Source organism: Pipistrellus kuhlii, unplaced genomic scaffold (genome assembly GCF_014108245.1).
Source record: "Pipistrellus kuhlii isolate mPipKuh1 unplaced genomic scaffold, mPipKuh1.p scaffold_m20_p_2, whole genome shotgun sequence".
NCBI classification, from domain to species: Eukaryota; Metazoa; Chordata; class Mammalia; order Chiroptera; family Vespertilionidae; genus Pipistrellus; species Pipistrellus kuhlii.
In genome coordinates, this window is record NW_023425515.1 from 169,563,113 (window position 1) to 169,582,816 (window position 19,704).

At 39.1% G+C, this 19,704-nt stretch overlaps 1 protein-coding gene across 3 annotated transcripts in view; it reads right to left on the reverse strand.

Moving 5' to 3' along the window:
* EIF2B3 (eukaryotic translation initiation factor 2B subunit gamma) overlaps nt 1-19,704 on the reverse strand; it is an 87,796-nt gene that overhangs the window by 40,740 nt on the left and 27,352 nt on the right. For all 3 annotated transcript variants that reach the window (XM_045584764.1, XM_036446374.2, XM_036446375.2), the window contains exon 4: nt 17,063-17,222. In XM_045584764.1, the coding sequence (XP_045440720.1) occupies nt 17,063-17,222 (160 nt within the window). The remainder of the gene's footprint in view (nt 1-17,062; nt 17,223-19,704) is intronic.

The window sequence follows — 19,704 nt, forward strand, 5'->3', positions numbered from 1 at the left end:
GTCAATATAATTTCCTATTTTTAGAGATCTGTCCTTTATGGCGGGGGTTGGAGGGAAAAGGACACATATTTGTGTATTTAAAGGCAAAGGGAATGATGCCTGCAATTTATTCTCAAATAGCTCAGAAAAAAATTATATATACATTACATATGCATATGACATATATTGAATATAGGTTATGAAAGAGAGAATGATAAAGCAAATATTAACATTTGGGTGCAAGATATAGAAGTTCTTGCCCTAACCAGTTTTGCTCAGTGGCTAGAGCATCAGCCCGCAGACTAAAAGGTCCCCGGTTCAAGGGCACATGCCCAGGTTGCGGGCTCGATCTTCAGTGTGGGGCGTGCAGGAGACAGCCGGTCAATGATTCTCTCTCATCATTGATGTTTCTATGTCTCTCTCACCCTCTCCCTTCCTCTCTGAAATCAATAAAAATATATTTAAAAAAAGATATATTAAGTTCTTTATACTATTCTTTAACCATTTTGTAAATTTGAAATTATTAAAAAAATAAAAAGGCAGGGGTGGATATGTTAATTATTTTGATTGTGGTAATTACTTCACAATATCTATAAATACCAAAATATCACCTCGTAAGCCTTAAATATATAAATTTTATTTGTAAAAAATAAATAATGTTTTTTAAAAAGAGGGGCAGCCAAGATACTACTTAACCACCTACGTGGATTAACCACAAGCACATCGCCTGGCACAAAAAGAAAATACAAGAATTTCTTTCTTCGAAATAAACAGCTAGGTCTGCTTACTGTGAAAATGGGAATAACATTATTTAAGGACAACCACATTCAACCAACATTAACTATATGTTTACTGTGCACTAGTTTTTATGCTGTGTATGGGAGCATTCAAATAAAATAAGGTACATATTTTTTAAATGTACAGAGTTATCTGGTACATAGTGATGTTATAGGCTGCCCTATTATTGCTGTTTTCTGTGTTACATTTCTTCATCCCAACCACATTATAAGCTCTTCAAATGCAGGCTTATGATTCCTTTAAATATAAACACAGTACAGTGTTGGACACTTAACAAAATCTGCTAACATCTGTATAGTATCTATCTATAGCTTGCAAAAGCGTTTTCTTTTTTTAAAAAAAATATATTTTATTTTTTAAGAGAGGAAGAGAGAGGGATAGAGAGTTAGAAACATCAATGAGAGAGAATCATCAATCAGCTGCCTCTTGCACACCCCCTACTGGGGATGTGCCCGCAACCAAGGTACATGCCCTTGACCAGAATCGAACCTGGGATCTTCCAGTCCGCAGGCCGTCGCTCTAGCCACTGAGCCAAACCGGTTTCGGCTGCAAAAGCATTTTCAAATAGAGGCAGCATAACATATAGTTAAGAGAGCCTTTGATGCCACACCACTTGGGCATGAAAACCACTTACTATTTGTATGTCTTTGAGCAAGACACTAAACCTTTTTGTTTCTCAGATTCGGTTGTTAAAAAAGGGGATAATAAGGACTAAATAAGTTAATACATGCTTTCATTTGATCCCCACAAAAATCACATAAAGCAATGATTTAACACCAAGGAGAAACTGAAAGTTGAACTGGAGGAAATATTTTTCTCTCTAAAGATGAATTTATCTGCTTCTATTGACAGGCAATGACTACCATATAATTAAACATGCTTCCTTGTCAGCTTCATCTGTCTCTATACCAAGAACCAAATTTTGCCGAAACCGGTTTTGCTCAGGGGATAGAGCGTCGGTCTGCAGACTGAAAGGTCCCAAGTTCGATTCCGGTCAAGGGAATGTACCTTGGTTGCAGGCACATCCCCAGTAGGGGGTGTGCAAGAGGCAACTGGCCGATGTTTCTCTCTCATTGACGTTTCTAGCTCTCTATCCCTCTCTCTTCCTCTCTGTGAAAAATCAATAAAATATATTTAAAAAAAAAAAGAACCAAATGTTTTACTCAAGTGTATAATGTGTTTAGCTCAGTGGCTAAAGCATTAATTTCTTCAGATGGTGTCTAGTCATCTTGTCATATGTAGTGTCTGAATCTGAATAGGGAGAAGCTATCATTAATAGTTATGTTATTTTTTTTAGTATCTAAGATTAGTGAACCCCAAAGAAGGAATGGGGTAAATAATGCCAATATGAAGGCAAGTTTTATAGGGACTTTCAATCAAAGCTAAAAACTGCAGAGAATTTCAAATGCCATACAGCAGCTTTGACATATATCAATTCATTCATTCATCCATTTCATGGAAACTTGAGAACATAACAAAGTCCACAAAGGTTTGATTATGAACCAATATTTTAAAAAGAAGCACAGATACATTATTTTTGGATGTAATTTAGAGTGTTTAGCCTATCCAAGTCCTTGGGCCCACAAAAACCCAAATGTCCCGGGAGCAGTAATTTTTAATTTTATTTATTTTTTGGCGCTCACACTTTATTCCGTGGTGGCCAGGCAGGTGGCCGTGCCGGCCTGGCCCATGGAGCAGTAATTTTCAACAAGCCCGTTTTTCAGTTTTGGTGCACTTCAGTCACATTCCCCTCCCTCTCAGGCCCCACTTTTTGTATTTGCTTCTTTTCAGCTACCATAGTAACTGGGACCTCAGAATATGATATAAATTAGGGATACTTGGAAATGTTTCTGTTCTGTGTTAACAAAGTGAATTCCACTTTGACTTCAGAGCACGTAACATTAGAATGTTCATCCTTAGAAGAAAGACCACACAAATAGCGTTAAGAAAGCAGTTAAGCTGAGACCGGTATGGCTCAATGGATAGAATGTCGGTTTGGGGACTGAAGGTCCCGGGTTCGATTCCGGTCAAGGGCATGTACCTGGTTGTGGGCATATCCCCAGTAGGGGGTGTGCAAGAGGCAGCTGATCGATGACTCTCATCGATGTTTCTAACTCTCTATCTCTCTCCCTTCTCTGTACAAAATCAATAAAATATATTAAAAAAATAAAAAGAAAGCAGTTAAAACTATGAAGTTCCATTTTAAAAAATCTGTCATATTCAACTATTCATATTTTAGTCAATTTTACTTCTTTGAACCCTTCTGTTTCCTCTACAGTCATTTATTTATTTATTTATTAATTTATTTATTTTAATATTCTGTACTGACCACATGCTCCTGCCCCAGCAGCGGTTTGGGGAGCAGCCACTAATTTGGCCATTTTTATTTATTTATTTATTTTTTCCTAGTTAAGCCTAAGTCTAAGCCTAGTGAAGCCTAAGCCTAAGCCTAGTGAAGCCTAAGCCTAAGCCTAGTGAAGCCTAAGCCTAAGCCTACTGAAGCCTAAGCCTAAGCCTAGTGAAGCCTAAATCTAAGCCTAGTTAAGCCTAAGCCTAGCCTAGTTAAGCCTAAGCCTAGTCAAGCCTAAACATAAGACTAGTTAAGCCTAAGCCTAAGCCTAGTTAAGCCTAAGCCTAGTTAAGCCTAGTTAAGCCTATGCCTAGGCCTAGTTAAGCCTAAGCCTAGTTAAGCTTAAGCCTAAGCCTAAGCCTAGTTAAGCCTAAGCCTTAGCCTAGTTAAGCCTAAGCCTAGTTAAGCCTAGGCCTAAGCCTAGTTATGCCTAAGCCTAAGCCTTGTTAAGCCTAGGCCTAAGCCTAGTTAAGCCTAAGCCTAAGCCTAATTAAGCCAAAAAATAGTTAAGCAAAAGTCCAAGCTTAAACCTTAGCCTAGTTAAGCCTAAACCTAAGCCTAGTTAAGCCTAAGCCTAAGCCTAGTTAAGCCTAAGTCTAGTTAAGCCTAAGCCCAAGCTTAAACCTTAGCCTAGTTAAGCCTAAGCCTTGTTAAGCCTAGGCCTAAGCCTAGTTAAGCCTAAGCCTAAGCCTAATTAAGCCAAAAAATAGTTAAGCAAAAGTCCAAGCTTAAACCTTAGCCTAGTTAAGCCTAAACCTAAGCCTAGTTAAGCCTAAGCCTAGTTAAGCCTAAGTCTAGTTAAGCCTAAGCCCAAGCTTAAACCTTAGCCTAGTTAAGCCTAAGCCTAGTTAAGCCTAAGCCTAGTTAAGCCTAAACCTAAGCCTAATTAAGCCTAAGTCTAAGCTTAAACCTTAGCCTAGTTAAGCCTAAGCCTAGTTAAGCCTAGGCCTAAGCCTAGTTAAGCCTAAACCTAAGCCTAGTTAAGCCTAGGCCTAAGCCTAGTTAAGCCTAAACCTAAGCCTAAGCCCAAGCCTAGTTAAGCCTAAGCCTAAGCCTAGTTAAGCCTAAGCCCAAGCCTAGTTAAGCCTAAGCCTAGTTAAGCCTAAGCCTAGTTAATCCTAAGCCTAGTTAAGCCTAAGCCTAAGCCTAGTTAAGCCTAAACCTAGTTAAGCCTAAGTCTAAGCTTAAACCTTAGCCTAGTTAAGCCTAAGCCTAGTTAAGCCTAAGCCTAGTTAAGCCTAAGCCTACTTAAGCCTAAGCCTAGTTAAGCCTAAGCCTAGTTAAGCCTAAGTCTAAGCTTAAACCTTAGCCTAGTTAAGCCTAAGCCTAGTTAAGCCTAAGCCTAAGCCTAGTTAAGCCTAAGCCTAGTTAAGCCTAAGCCTTAGCCTAGTTAAGCCTAAGCCTTAGCCTAGTTAAGCCTAAGCCTAGTTAAGCCTCAGCCTAGTTAAGCCTAAGCCTAAGCTTAAACCTTAGCCTAGTTAAGCCTAAACCGAAGCCTCGTTAAGCCTAAGCCTAAGCCTAGTTAAGCCTAAGCCTAGTTAAGCCTAGGCCTAAGCCTAGTTAAGCCTAAGCCTAGTTAAGCCTAGGCCTAAGCCTAGTTAAGCCTAAGCCTAAGCCTAATTAAGCCTAAGCCTAGCTAAGCCTAAGCCTAGTTAAGCCTAAACCTATTTATGCCTAAGCCTAAGAAAAGTTAAGCCTAAGCCTAATTAAGCCTAAGGCTACTTAATTCTAAGCCTAAGCTTAAACTTTAGCCTAGTTAAGCCTAAGCCTAAGCCTAGTTAAGCCTAAGCCTAGTTAAGCCTAGGCCTAAGCCTAGTTAAGCCTAAGCCTAATCCTAATTAAGCCTAAGGCTAGTTAAGCCTAAGCCTAAGCTTAAACCTTAGCCTAGTTAAGCCTAGGCCTAAGCCTAGTTAAGCCTAAGCCTAGTTAAGCCTAGGCCTAAGCCTAGTTAAGCCTAAGCCTAATTAAGCCTAAGGCTAGTTAAACCCAAGCCTAGTTAAGTCTAAGCCTAAGCCTAAGCCTAGTTAAGCCTAAACCTAAGCCTAGTTAAGCCTAAGCCTAATTAAGCCTAAGGCTAGTTAAGCCTAAGCCTAAGCTTAAACCTTAGCCTAGTTAAGCCTAGGCCTAAGCCTAGTTAAGCCTAAGCCTAGTTAAGCCTAGGCCTAAGCCTAGTTAAGCCTAAGCCTAATTAAGCCTAAGGCTAGTTAAACCCAAGCCTAGTTAAGTCTAAGCCTAAGCCTAAGCCTAGTTAAGCCTAAACCTAAGCCTAGTTAAGCCTAAGCCCAAGCCTAATTAAGCCTAAGGCTAGTTAAGCCTAAGCCTAAGCTTAAACCTTAGCCTAGTTAAGCCTAAGCCTAAGGCTAGTTAAGCCTAAGCCTAAGCTTAAACCTTAGCCTAGTTAAGCCTAGGCCTAAGCCTAGTTAAGCCTAAGCCTAAGCCTAGTTAAGCCTAAGCCTAAGCCTAATTAAGCCTAAACCTAGTTAAGCCTAAGCGTAGTTAAGCCTAAGCCTAAGCATAGTTAAGCTTAAGCCTAAGCCTAAGCCTAAGCCTAGGCCTAGTTAAGCCTAAGCCTAGTTAAGCCTAAACCTAAGCCTAGTTAAGCCTAGGCCTAAGCCTAGTTAAGCCTAAACCTAAGCCTAAGCCCAAGCCTAGTTAAGCCTAAGCCTAAGCCTAGTTAAGCCTAAGCCCAAGCCTAGTTAAGCCTAAGCCTAAGCCTAGTTAAGCCTAAGCCTAGTTAATCCTAAGCCTAGTTAAGCCTAAGCCTAGTTAAGCCTAAGCCTAAGCCTAGTTAAGCCTAAGCCTAGTTAAGCCTAGGCCTGAGCCTAGTTAAGCCTAGGCCTAAGCCTAGTTAAGCCTAGGCCTAAGCCTAGTTAAGCCTAAGTCTAGTTAAGCCTAAACCTAAGCCTAATTAAGCCTAAGGCTAGTTAAGCCTAAGTCTAAGCTTAAACCTTAGCCTAGTTAAGCCTAGGCCTAAGCCTAGTTAAGCCTAAACCTAAGCCTAGTTAAGCCTAGGCCTAAACCTAGTTAAGCCTAAGCCTAGTTAAGCCTAGGCCTAAGCCTAGTTAAGCCTAAGCCTAGTTAAGCGTAGGCCTAAGCCTAGTTAAGCCTAAGCCTAATTAAGCCTAAGGCTAGTTAAACCCAAGCCTAGTTAAGTCTAAGCCTAAGCCTAAGCCTAGTTAAGCCTAAACCTAAGCCTAGTTAAGCCTAAGCCTAAGCCTAATTAAGCCTAAGGCTAGTTAAGCCTAAGCCTAAGCTTAAACGTTAGCCTTGTTAAGCCTATGCCTAAGGCTAGTTAAGCCTAAGCCTAAACTTAAACCTTAGCCTAGTTAAGCCTAGGCCTAAGCCTAGTTAAGCCTAAGCCCAAGCCTAGATAAGCCTAAGCCTAAGCCTAGTTAAGCCTAAGCCTAGTTAAGCCTAAGCCTAAGCCTAGTTAAGCCTAAGTCTAAGCTTAAACCTTAGCCTAGTTAAGCCTAAGCCTAGTTAAGCCTAGGCCTGAGCCTAGTTAAGCCTAGGCCTAAGCCTAGTTAAGCCTAAACCTAAGCCTAGTGAAGCCTAGGCCTAAGCCTAGTTAAGCCTAAACCTAAGCCTAATTAAGCCTAAGGCTAGTTAAGCCTAAGCCTAAGCTTAGTTATGCCTAGGCCTAAGCCTAGTTAAGCCTAAGCCCAAGCCTAGTTAAGCCTAAGCCTAAGCCTAGTTAAGCCTAAGCCTAAGCCTGGTTAAGCCTAAGCCTAGTTAAGCCTAAGCCTAGTTAAGCCTAAACCTAAGCCTAGTTAAGCCTAAGCCTAAGCCTAGTTAAGCCTAAGCCTAGTTAAGCCTAGGCCTAAGCCTAGTTAAGCCTAAGCCTAGTTAAGCCTAGGCCTAAGCCTAGTTAAGCCTAAGCCTAATTAAGCCTAAGGCTAGTTAAACCCAAGCCTAGTTAAGTCTAAGCCTAAGCCTAAGCCTAGTTAAGCCTAAACCTAAGCCTAGTTAAGCCTAAGCCTAAGCCTAATTAAGCCTAAGGCTAGTTAAGCCTAAGCCTAAGCTTAAACCTTAGCCTAGTTAAGCCTAAGCCTAAGGCTAGTTAAGCCTAAGCCTAAGCTTAAACCTTAGCCTAGTTAAGCCTAGGCCAAAGCCTAGTTAAGCCTAAGCCTAAGCCTAGTTAAGCCTAAGCCTAAGCCTAGTTAAGCCTAAGCCTAAGCATAGTTAAGCTTAAGCCTAAGCCTAAGCCTAAGCCTAGGCCTAGTTAAGCCTAAGCCTAGTTAAGCCTAAACCTAAGCCTAGTTAAGCCTAGGCCTAAGCCTAGTTAAGCCTAAACCTAAGCCTAAGCCCAAGCCTAGTTAAGCCTAAGCCCAAGCCTAGTTAAGCCTAAGCCCAAGCCTAGTTAAGTCTAAGCCTAAGCCTAAGCCTAGTTAAGCTTGGGCCTAAGCCTAGTTAAGCCTAAGCCTAATTAAGCCTAAGGCTAGTTAAGTCTAAGCCTAAGCTTAAACCTTAGCCTAGTTAAGCCTAGGCCTAAGCCTAGTTAAGCTTAAGTCTAAGCTTAATTTAAAAAATATATATATTTTAAATTAAATTATTATCTGTGTACATATACCATTGCCCCCCACTCTCATACACGCCTCCTCTCCCCAGAGTTTTGTGTCCATTAGTTGTACTTATGTGCATGTATACAGTCCTTAGGTTGATATCTTATCTAGCCCAGATCTCCCTACCCTCCCCGCTGTAATTTGACAGTCTGCTTGTTGCTTTACTGTCTCTATATCTATCTTTTGGTTCATTAGTTTATAATGTTCTTTATTATCCATAAATGAGTGAGGTCATGTGGTGTTTCTCTTTCATTGACTGGCTTATTTCACTCAGCATGACGTTCTCCAATTCTATCCAGGTTGCTGCAAATGATGAGAATTCCTTTTTTTTTATGGCAGCATAGTATTCCATTGTGTAGATGTACCATAGTTTTTGGATCCAGTCACCTGCTGATGGGCACCTAAGCTGTTTCCAAATCCTAGCTATTGTAAATTGTGCAGCTATGAACATATGGGTGCATATATCCTTTATGATTGGTGTTTCTAGTTTCTTGGGATATATTCCTAGGAGTGGGATTACTGGGTCAAATGGGATACAGTCATTTACTTATCCATTCACTTATTCAGCTAATAAATATATTTGTGTACCTCTTCTGTGACAGGCATTATGTTTGCTATGTAGAGAGAGGCCAAAATGACTTTAAAAAATATAGATAAACGAGGGCAGCTTCTAGCTAACAGCTAACTAGAAACTGAGATTCTCAGTTCAACAGTCCTCAGGGAACTGAAATTCTGTGAACAAACACGTATGCTTAGAACTCCTTTCCTAGTTGAGCCTTCAGATGAGTTCTCAGTCCTGAATGACACGCTGATTTCAGCCTTGTGAAACACTCTTGGATAATTATCTCTCTTTTAAAAAAATATTTTATTGATTTTTAACAGAGAGATAGAGAGCTAGAAATGTCAATGAGAGAGAAACATCGACCAGCTGCCTCTTGTACACCCCCTACCGGGATGTGCCCACAGCCAAGATAAATGCCCTTGACTGGAATTAAACCTGGAACCTTTTAGTCCGCAGACACTCTATCACTGAGCCAAACCGGCTTCAGCTAATTATACCTCTCTTTAAATTATGGGCATATAAAATCTTGATAAAAATGAAAACTAAATTAAAAAAAGAAAAGAAAAAAGAAAGAAAGCCCAAGCTATAGAGTAGGAAGGCATGGGTTCAAGTTCTGATTCTACCACTTATCTCTGATGTAATCTTGAGCAGCTATTCACAAAATACTATTAGGCTATAAATAGATATAAAAACTTGGTCAATAACATACTATTTAGCTCCATTCACTGGATTTTAGCTTCAGAGCAAATCTTGATTATCTCTGTTTTCCATATCTTAGTTTGGCATAGATATGTGTGTGTGTGTGTGTGTGTGTGTGTGTATTATGTCCTAAATGCAATGACTACATCAAAATGTAAAGCGTTTGTAGGACAGGGAACTGATTTCATACCCATTACCCTGTCTGCACAAAAGTAAATTGCTCACCTCTTTCTTTTCAAACATCATGTTTTAAAATATATTTTCCTATAACTGAGACATTGCTCCTTGTATTTTGCACATGCAATATTTACATTGCACATATAATATTATTGTACTTATCACATTGTGATGATGAATTCTAGGCACATTTGAACATAATTCTATATACTTGTTTCCTCCATCACAATAATTTCAGTTTTGAATAATGCAGGAATTTCAAGTCACTTCTGTTGGATATAATTAGGAAAAAAAAGGGCAGAGGAGAGAGTGGAATTGAGAAGACGAAATATGTCAAGCAGAAACCCAAGCAGAGTAGAAGTTTTCCTTTGCAGCAGAGCTTTAAGAAAAATGACAGAAGCAAAAGAAACAGGCTCAAAATTGCCAACCAATAATTATTAGTGTAGACTGGGAACTAAATTGATTGAGAGGTGACAGCTTTCACTTGTATGATTCTGAAGCACACTAATATATACTGGTTCTAGTCTGGATCAAGACTATATAACTCTGAGAATTGGAGAGGAATATGAGAAATACTACTACAGTAAACTGGGTTAAACAAATTTCTTCCATTTTAAATATGCCAACAGACAAAGTGGAACTACAGAGATAACAGTCAATAATTTATATCATAACAGCATAAAACATTTGTACAGAGGAATATACCAAAAAGACAAGCCCTTTAATAAACATGTTATCTGTAATATAACAATAAACATTCCATGTTCTTATTGAAATTGAGGAAAAAAGGAAATTTTTAAGCTTCTAACAAGCAAGGGATGGTAAATGGGAATTAATGATATTTATGCACCATTACAAGTTTAAAATATGTATGTTTTTATATCACTGATATTCTCTTCATATAAGGTTAACTATTTGATTTTTGAGACTGCAAAAATTACATATATGAGGCTTTCATTAGTTCTCTCAAGATCACAGTTCCTATCCAATTTTCCCATCAGGTGTCAGGTTTCTTAAAATGCTCCATGATTAGGGAGAATATAACAAACACTTGTCTGTCTGTCCTTTAGATAGGGATATTATATGGGTTTTTCGCCCATTTATATGGGCCTTGTATCTAATTCTGTGCTTGGAGTAACACATACCCAATAACTGTGTTACACTAATCTGTTGACCCATTTGCTCAATAAGAAATACTAAGCAAATGGTGGAACAATGGCTAAATACTGACAAGTGGCAGATTTTATATTTCCCTAATGGTATTCAATGCTGCAAAAAGCAGTAAATGGGATTTTCCAGAGTTTATATACCCCATTTCCCTGCACAGCTTAGCTGGGTTTCTGGTTCTCTCTTGCACCACTCAATCATCTAATTCCTTTTCTGAGAAGTTGATATCTAAAAAAAGCTTCAGAAAGCAGAGCCCATTTGAATCACCAGAAAAAGTTACATGTGTTTCTTCCAAGGAGTCTTGTCTAGACATTTAGGCTGCCACAATTTCCCTATAGATTTAGAAGCTATAATGCAAACAAAAGTATTTTGATATTTTGTGGTATATAAAGAGTTACCATTTTACATAAAATATCTAAAAATTCCCTTTAAAATAACATAGAATGCTCGTAAAGTTATTAAATGTGATTTGTTAGGCTACAGGACCAAATGACTTTCCATAGGAGTATTTCTAAATATGTGGAAGTGATAATGATTATAAGAATAGCAATTACAATTTATTAAGCAACTACTATGCTTTACAAACATCTTATTTCTCACCAAAAAAATCCTAAAAGGATTCAATTTCACTTTACTGCTAAATAAAATGAAGCTCAGGAGTTAGATAACCTGCCCATTATCATACAGTTTTGCGGCACTGAAACCTACACAGTCTGAACAGAGCCTCTGCTCTTAACAGCCATGCTACAGCAGTAGGTGTTTATTTTAAAACTGAAAACATTTCTAAACATAAATTAATAGACAATGCAGTAACAGTAAAAAAATCATAATAGCCCTAGCCAGTTTGGTTCAGTGGACCTTGAGCGTCGGCCTCCGTACTGAAGGGTCCCGGGTTCAATTCCAGCCAAGGGCCAGTAGGTACCTCCGTTGCAGGCTTGATCTCTGGCCCTGATAGGGGCTCATGTGGGAGGCAATCAATTGATGTGTTTCTCTCATATGGATGTTTCTCTCTGTCTTTCCTGCTCCCTTCTACACTCTCTAAAAATCAATGGCAAAATATCCTCTGGTGAGGATTAACAACAAAACATTATAAATTATTACTCTTTATAATATTCATTCAGCCGAAATCGGTTTGGCTCAGTGGTAGAGCGTCGGTCTGCGGACTGAAAGGTCCCAGGTTCGATTCCGGTCAAGGGCATGTATATTGGTTGCGGGCACATCCCCGGTAGGGGTTGTGCAAGAGGCAGCTGGTCGATGTTTCTCTCTCATCGACGTGTCTAGCTCTCTATCCCTCTCTCTTCCGCTCTGTAAAAAATCAATAAAATATATTAAAAAATATATATATAGTAAAAAAAAAAAAATTCATGCAAATTTTAAGTATTGTAATTTATGCGAACCTGCAACCTGGTATGTGCTTTGAAGGGAACTAAACCAACAACCTTTTTGGTGTATGGGACAATGCTCCAACCAACAGCCACTGGGCCAGTGCTGTTTTTTTCATTTTATCCCCACGCTCTGGCCCAGATATGGCCTATGGATTCATGCAAATTATACTCATGAATCCAACTACAGCCCAGACTCATAGTTTTAGGATTTAAACTGCTAGGGCTTAAATCTTTTTCTTTTTCTTTTTAAAATATATTTTATTGATTTTACATAGAGAAGAATTGAGAGGGACAGAGAGTTAGAAATGTCGATGAGAGAAACATAGACCAGCTGCCTCTTGCACACTCCCTACTGGGGATGTGCCCGCAACCAAGGTACATGCCCTTGACCGGAATCAAACCCGGGACCTTTCAGTCCACAGGCCGACGCTCTATCCACTGAGCCAAACCGGTTTTGGCTTGAATCTTTTTCTTACCTGGGAGGTAATAAGAGCTGCTTTTATAGGCAGATCCCTAAACCATTCAATACTGTAATATCTATTGACTGTTCACCATGGGCCATATCTGGGCCACAGCCTGGGAATAAAATGAACAAAACAGCCCTGACCCAGTGGCTCAGTTGGCTGGAGCATTGTCCCATTACACCAAAAAGATTGTGGGTTTGATTCCCTTCAGGGCACATACCCAGGTTACCAATTTGATCCCTGGTCAGGGGGACATATGGGAGGCAACTGATTTATGTTTCTCTCTTACATCAATGTTGTTTTTTTCTCTCTCTTTCTCCTTTCCTTTCTCTAAAAAATCAATAAAAACATATCCCTAGGTGAGGATTAAGGGGGAAAAAAATAGAAATAAAAATGAACAAAACAGGTGTGATCCCTGCTCTTATGGAGCTTACATAGAAGAAGGCAGAGCTACCATATGTAGATAAACAGGGGATATAATTTCAAATTAGAGAGTCAAGGAAGGCCTTGCTCAGAAAATATTTTGAAGGTTAAGTTGAATTTAGAGTGCGTGTGTAGTGGGAGAAGAGGGCATGGACAGGCAAAGAACAACATGTGTAGCAGCCTGCAGCAGGAAAAAAACAGTCCAAAAAATCCAAACATGAATTTGATCCTGTCTTCCTCAGTTTCCTACAAATCTTCCAAGAAATTGGCAAGGGGGGAAAAGATGGCTCTGGAAACATCTAATCATAACCATTCTCCTATAAGTCAGTAAATGATGATTTGGAAAACTTGGACCTAGGGGGGGTCTAGACTATTAAACAAAATATGAGAAAGAGGAGGTTAGCTGTTCTGTCACACAATAGCTGCCAAGAAGCAGGCCAAATATATAGTCTGAAAAATTCAGAATTCTTTATAAAATGTTCATCACTAAAATGCATAGCATCCCAAGGGAGGAACTAAAAACTCAGGTATTTAGGTGAATTTTTCATCTTCAAATATAAAAAAATACAGAAAATGAGAAGTTCAAAATTTCATGTTAAGAATGACAAATCTTTCTAAACCATAAATCTAATTATGGCATTCTCTTGTTTAAAATTCCTCAAAAGCTCCTCACTGTTAGGGATAAAGTTCAAACTCTTTAGTATGATCACTGTTTCCTCTTCACTCCCATTTCCTGCTTCCCTGTCTCCATGTTCACATTCCAGTTAAAGAGCAAGTTACCAAATACATTATACTTTTCAAAAACAGATAGAAGAGCCAGCTTAAAGAAATTTCCATGTCCAGTTTGTGACAACTTAAGCATCAAAACAATTTCAAATGGATGGGCAGATAGATAATAATTAAGTTAGTTTAAAATAAAATTGTAAAAAGCTACGTATTTATTTATTTAGAAATATTCTAAAACTTTATTATGAAATATTGCATCCAGTGAACTACAGAAAGATTACAAGACGGTCAGTGATAAATATGCTTGTATTTAAGGCATTTCCGTTTCACTGATGTTGACATAGTATACTTCTGACAGCACTTACTTCAGTTGCAGTAGTTCTCTTTAAAATAACTTCTATACAAAATAATGTATGTATATACACACACACACACACACACACACACACATTATATATGTATACTAATGTGTGTGTGTGTGGTATATACACACTGGAGGCCAGGGTGCACGAATTTGTGCGTGGGTGGGGTCCCTCGGCCTGGATGGCTATTGGGACTGTTTTGCCCAGTCCCAATCAGGGCTAATTGGGGCCAGCCAGCCTGGGGGGGCAGGGGAGGCAGGGAGGGACTGCAGGCGGTTGGCCAGCCATGAGAGGTTGGCTGTGGGAGCACACTGACCACCAGGAGGCAGCTTCTGCATTGATTGTCTGACCCCTGGTGGTCAGTGCACATCATAATGACTGGTTGCTTAGGTTTTTATATATAGATAGATATATACATATATATAGTTAAGATGTCAATTGAATATAATAATACTTAAGAGACAAAAGCTAATATAAAATGTACTAAAATGTTCTAATACCAAGAAGAGTAATCTAACAGGGCATTTAAAATTATTATAAATGTGGAGTCTATAAAATATACATTATATTTATAAAATTATTATAAAAGTGGAGTCTATAAAATATACATTAGTGTATAAAGTCTGAATATACAGTGTTTCTATCTAAATAAGTAAAAAAAGGCTGAATAGAGGGAATTATGTAGTAAGCAAACCAGAACTTGCAAAAGTAGAAAATATATCAAGAACAAAAGGAATGATAGCCGAAACCAGTTTGGCTCAGTGGATAGAGCATTGGCCTTCGGACTGAGAGGTCTCGAGTTCGATTCCAGTCAAGAGCATGTGCCTTGGTTGTGGGCACATCCCCAGTAGGGGGTGTGCAAGGAGGCAGCTGATCCATGTTTCTCTCTCATTGATGTTGCTAGCTCTCTATCCCTCTCTTCCTCTCTGTAAAAATCAATAAAATATATATATCTGTATATTTTTTAAAAAGAGCAAAAGGAATGATTGACATGAGGATTATATATAATAAAGTAGAAAGAGGATCCAACAGTTAATCTGCACCAGTGATCACCTAAACACAAAAAGCAGCTAGAAACAAGTTTCAATGCTATAATGCAAAATTATAACTTAACTAAATGCCCTAAAGGAAAGAGCTAAAAATACAGACTAGATTACTCAAATTCTAGAAATGAAAGCTCTAGGTGGCTCTATTAATAGCTGGATGCTAATAAGCTATACATAGCTTCTAGTAATTGTAAGAGACTACATCAATATATAATTAGACGGGGGTAGTGTCCCTCAGCTCAGCCTGCACCCTTTCCAATCTGGGACCCCTTGAGGGATGTCCGACTACCCATCAGGCCTAAACAGGCAGTTGGACATTCCTCTCACAATCCAAGACTGCTGGGTCCCAACCACTCGCCTGCCTACCTTCCTGTTTGCCCCTTACCACTTCTGTCTGCCAGCCTGATCACCCCCTAACCATTCCCTTGCCAGCCTGATTGATGCCTAACTGCTCCCCTGCCAGCCTGTTTGCTCCCAACTTCCCTCCTCTGCCAGCCTGGTCACCCCTTAACTGCCCTCCCCTACAGGCCTGATCACCCACAACTGCCCTTCCTTGCAGGCCTGGTGCCTCCCAACTGCCCTCCCCTGCTGGCCATCTTGTGGTGGCCATCTTGTATCCACATAGGGGGACACATGGGGGCAGCCATCTTGTGTGTGTGTAGTTAATCTGCATATTACTCTTTTATTACATAGGATAGAGGCCTGGTGCATGAGTGGGGGCCAGCTGGTTTGCCCTGAAGGGTGTCCCAGATCAGGGTTCCCTTGGGGCGTGGGGCGGCCTGAGCAAGGGGCCTGTGGTGGCTTGCAGGCCGGCCATGTCCCCCTGGTGACCCAAGTGGAGGCCCTAGTATCCAGAATTTATTTATTTTTTACAATTGAAACTTTGTAGCCTGGAATGGAGCCAAGTCTTCTGCTCGTCTGTTGGAATTTATTTATCTTCTATAATTTATATATTTTTGTAGCCTGAAGCAAAGGCCTGGGCCAGCCAGGGCTGCAGAAGCTTGGCTTCGTCTATCCCAGGGGCAACTGTAGCCTCCTGATCCGTGGCTGCCACCATTTCTGTTGGGATTTATCTATCTTCTATAATTGAAACTTTGTAGTCTTAAGCAGAGGACTGGGCCAGCCAGGGTGTGTGGAAAGCTTGGCTTCCTCTATCACTGGGGAAACCCAAGCCTCCCTCCTGCTCTCTCAGTGGCTGTAGCCATCTTGGTTGGGTTAATTTGCATACTTGCTCCTGATTGGCTTGTGAGTATAGCAGAGTGATGGTTAATTTGCATATTACTCTTTTATTAGATAGGATGCCAGGACAATGGGTTACATAATGTTGAATAAACAAAATCTAAAGATCTCATCATTTCTGGGAAAAGCTCTAGGGCACATGTGTCAAACACAAGGCCCGCGGGCCAAATCCGTCCCGCCAGGCCTTGCAATGTGGCCCGCACCGCGCTGTCATCACTGCACTCCGCTGCGTTTCCATCACAATGACAGTTTATGACTGTTCAGTAAACCATTCGGCCCGCGATTTAGGCTGGATTTTAGATTTTGGCCCCTTCTCTGATTGAGTTTGACACCCCTACTCTAGGGTAAAAATGCATCATTCCAGGAAAAACTAAAACCTATATAAAAAGTGTGATCTTATAAAGCTTTTGGTCATAAGTTCATTTATTAAAAGTAGCCCCATCACAGAATCAGTGGTTTAGGTTTGAAATACTCTGGGAAAAGCAATCAGGAACTATGCCTTAACTAAAATCAACAACTAGTTAATAACCCAAATACTAAAACCTTAAATTGACTGGAGTACTTTTCCTTTTCTTTTTGGTCTATTAAGATTACCATAACTCTCTAAAGATTAAAAAAAATAATAACCTACTACTAGAATCTTAGGAAAATGTAAAAATATGTATCTTGTAATCTTAAGAAGACAAAGCATAGTTAATGACTATCCTATGTATTTAGGGTGATTAGACCATTCAAAAGAATCAACTATACTACATTTGTAATAGTAATTCTAACTGCTTAAAGGTATCTAATTAAATTTGCAAATCAAACTTTAAATATTTTTTAAATTAGTTTTTAATTTTTTTGTTTCTTAGATACATGCATTTCATTATTTAAGCCTTAAACACAATGCAAACAGTTCTGAATGCTCTGCTCTGCATACAAAAGCCTCTAGGACCTTACAGAATCTGATTAATAGTTATAATCTCTTCAAGTCAGCAACTGCCGTATTGGACTTTATGTCATCAACTGCTAGCACAGTGCCTGTACTACAGTTAGTTTTCAATAAAGGATTTTAAAAGGAAGTATAAATGACAATAATAATTATAAAAACCCAACAAACAAATAAAACTGGTCTCCTTACCTGCTTTTTTTTTTCCCTTTTGACCTGGAACTGGTATTATGCTTTCTTGGCCTTTCCTCATTAACATGGCAAGTGATGCATCATGAGCTCTGAACAGGTCCACAACCTCATGTAAGGCAACATCTGTTATTAGGTCACAGCTCAGGACCAGTACGTCTGTCTGTCAAATGGAAAAGGGGAAAGTCAGTATCACAAAGGACAATAGACCACACAAATCAGGAAAAATTACAGTGGTTTAGAAACATTGTGAAGATTGTATGTGTGGGTGACAGTGGGCAGGATAAGGAATAGGGGGTAGGGCTAAGAAAGAAAGAGATAAGAGCACCCTTCAAATACTTGACAGAACCAAATTTTACCTGAATAGCCCAAGACCAAAACTAAGAACAAATAGGTAAAATATGAACAGAAGTATTTTTGGTTTTCATATTAACTTATGTCTGCCAATCAGAGCTAGTTAAAAAAGAATAATTTTGTTAGGAAATGAATCATTAGAAATGCTTGGGCAGAACCTGGATTATTATTTGTAGTGATTAATTTATCTAACACTAACTGAGCACTTACTTCATGCTCAGCCAGGTCCTATTCTGGAACTTGGAGGAAACCTGGACTGTGTCTGTGCCATCCAGTTAGCTCAGATGCCTGGAGATGCTATGCATGAGTGATGTCCACAATGTCCTGTCCTCAATAACCCTGCTCAGCTCCTTTCGACTCATGCCTATGGCTTCCTTTATGGAGTCGATCCATCTCATATTTGGTCTTTCTCTTTTCCTGATACTTTCTATTTTTCCTAGCCTTTTCCTAAAAACCCTTTCATGGTGAGCCTGAAGCAGGACAGCTTCAGTTTCGTCAGTTTTGCTTTCAGGAATGTTTCAGGTCTAATTTGCTCTAGGACCCACTTGTTTGTTTTTTTGGTGTCCAGGATATCCATAGGGCTCTTCTCTAACTCCATATTTCAAATGAATAGCTTTTTTCCCCCTACCAGCCTTCTTCACAGTCCAACTTTTACATCTATACACAGTAATTAGAAATACAACGGTGTAGATCACACATGTCAAACACAAGGCCCGCGGGCCAAATCCGGCCCGCCAGGCCTTGCAATGTGGCCCGCACCGCGCTGTCATCACTGCACTCTGCTGCGTTCCATCACAATGACAGTTTATGACTGTTCAGTAAACCATTCGGCCCGCGATTTAGGCTGGATTTTAGATTTTGGCCCCTTCTCTGATTGAGTTCGACACCCCTAGTGTAGATAATCTTAGCCTTGGTTTCTAAAGACAAATCATCACTTTTGGTAATCTTTCTGGGACTAGAAAGTACTAAATGTGATTGGCTAAGAAAAGCTATTGATATATTTTAAACAAATTTCTACCTATACATTCTGTCATATTTCACCATAAATGCAGAAAACAAAAGTACAAAAATAATGAATTGGAAAACAAAATTCCTTAAATTGCAATTTAAGTCAACTACATCAAGGTTTCTCAATAACACACCTATAGTTTCCCAGAGGTATCTCGAAGAAAGGTTGTTTCCTATTGCCCTTTCTAAGCCAACCACAGTAGCTCCTCTTTTATTAATTTTATTGTCTAGGCTTCTGTATAAGCTTTGGTTTGGAAAACAGGTTCTGCTACTTTAAAGTCTGAAAAACATTGTACTAAATTATCCCAGATTTAAAAATAAAGTGAATATCTATATTCATGGACATTTTTGTAAGTGGTTCCAACTTTTCTAAGATTTTACTAATTTAAAATCAAGTTTCTGTGTTGGGTGGGAAAATGTATGATTTCAACTCATATTCTACTACAGCAAAGGGTTGTGTTTGCTCAGAAAGTAAGGCTCAATGTTTAGGATGCCTTGTCTTACTGCCTGAAATTTCTTATTCTGAATACACATGCTCCTCAACTTAGGATGGATGGGGTTATGTCCTAATAACCCCATCATAAGTTGAAAATATCACCAAGTTGAATATGCATTTAATATACCTAACCTACTGAACATTATAGTTTAGCCTAGCCTACCTTAAACTTGCTCAGAACACAAAATAAAAAATTAAAAAAACACACACAGGTAACAGTACACTATAGAGAATTAGTTATTTGCCTTTGTGACTTCATGCCTGACTGGGAGCTGTAGCTCACTAGCCAGCATCATGAGAGAGTATCATACTTAAATCGCTAGCCCAGGAAAAGATCAAAATTCAAAATTCTAAGTACAGTTTTTACTGAATACTTATTGCTTTTGCACCAATGTAAAGTCGAAAAATTATAAGAGAAATCATTGTAAGTCAGGGACCATCTGTATAGAATTTGTACCAGAACCATCATTTCTTTTCCGACATATAACTCATTATTTACAGCCTAAATAATTCATTTTGAAGGCCTTATCTAAGATTAAGAAGCTCAAATTTGGATTTTTTTTCTCTACCTTTCTGCTTTCTCTTAATTCTTAACTCTGATTAAAAAAAAAAAAAAAAAGTCCCTAAAAACATTATGTTTTTAGAGGAAAAAAATTGCTATGCTCACCATCCAGGAACCACTAAACATTAACAAATCAGCCCACGTACATGCAAACTAAGGAAGAAATAGCCTGAAGAATCCTACTTATTTTTTTAAAATATATTTTTATTGATTTCAGAGAGGAAG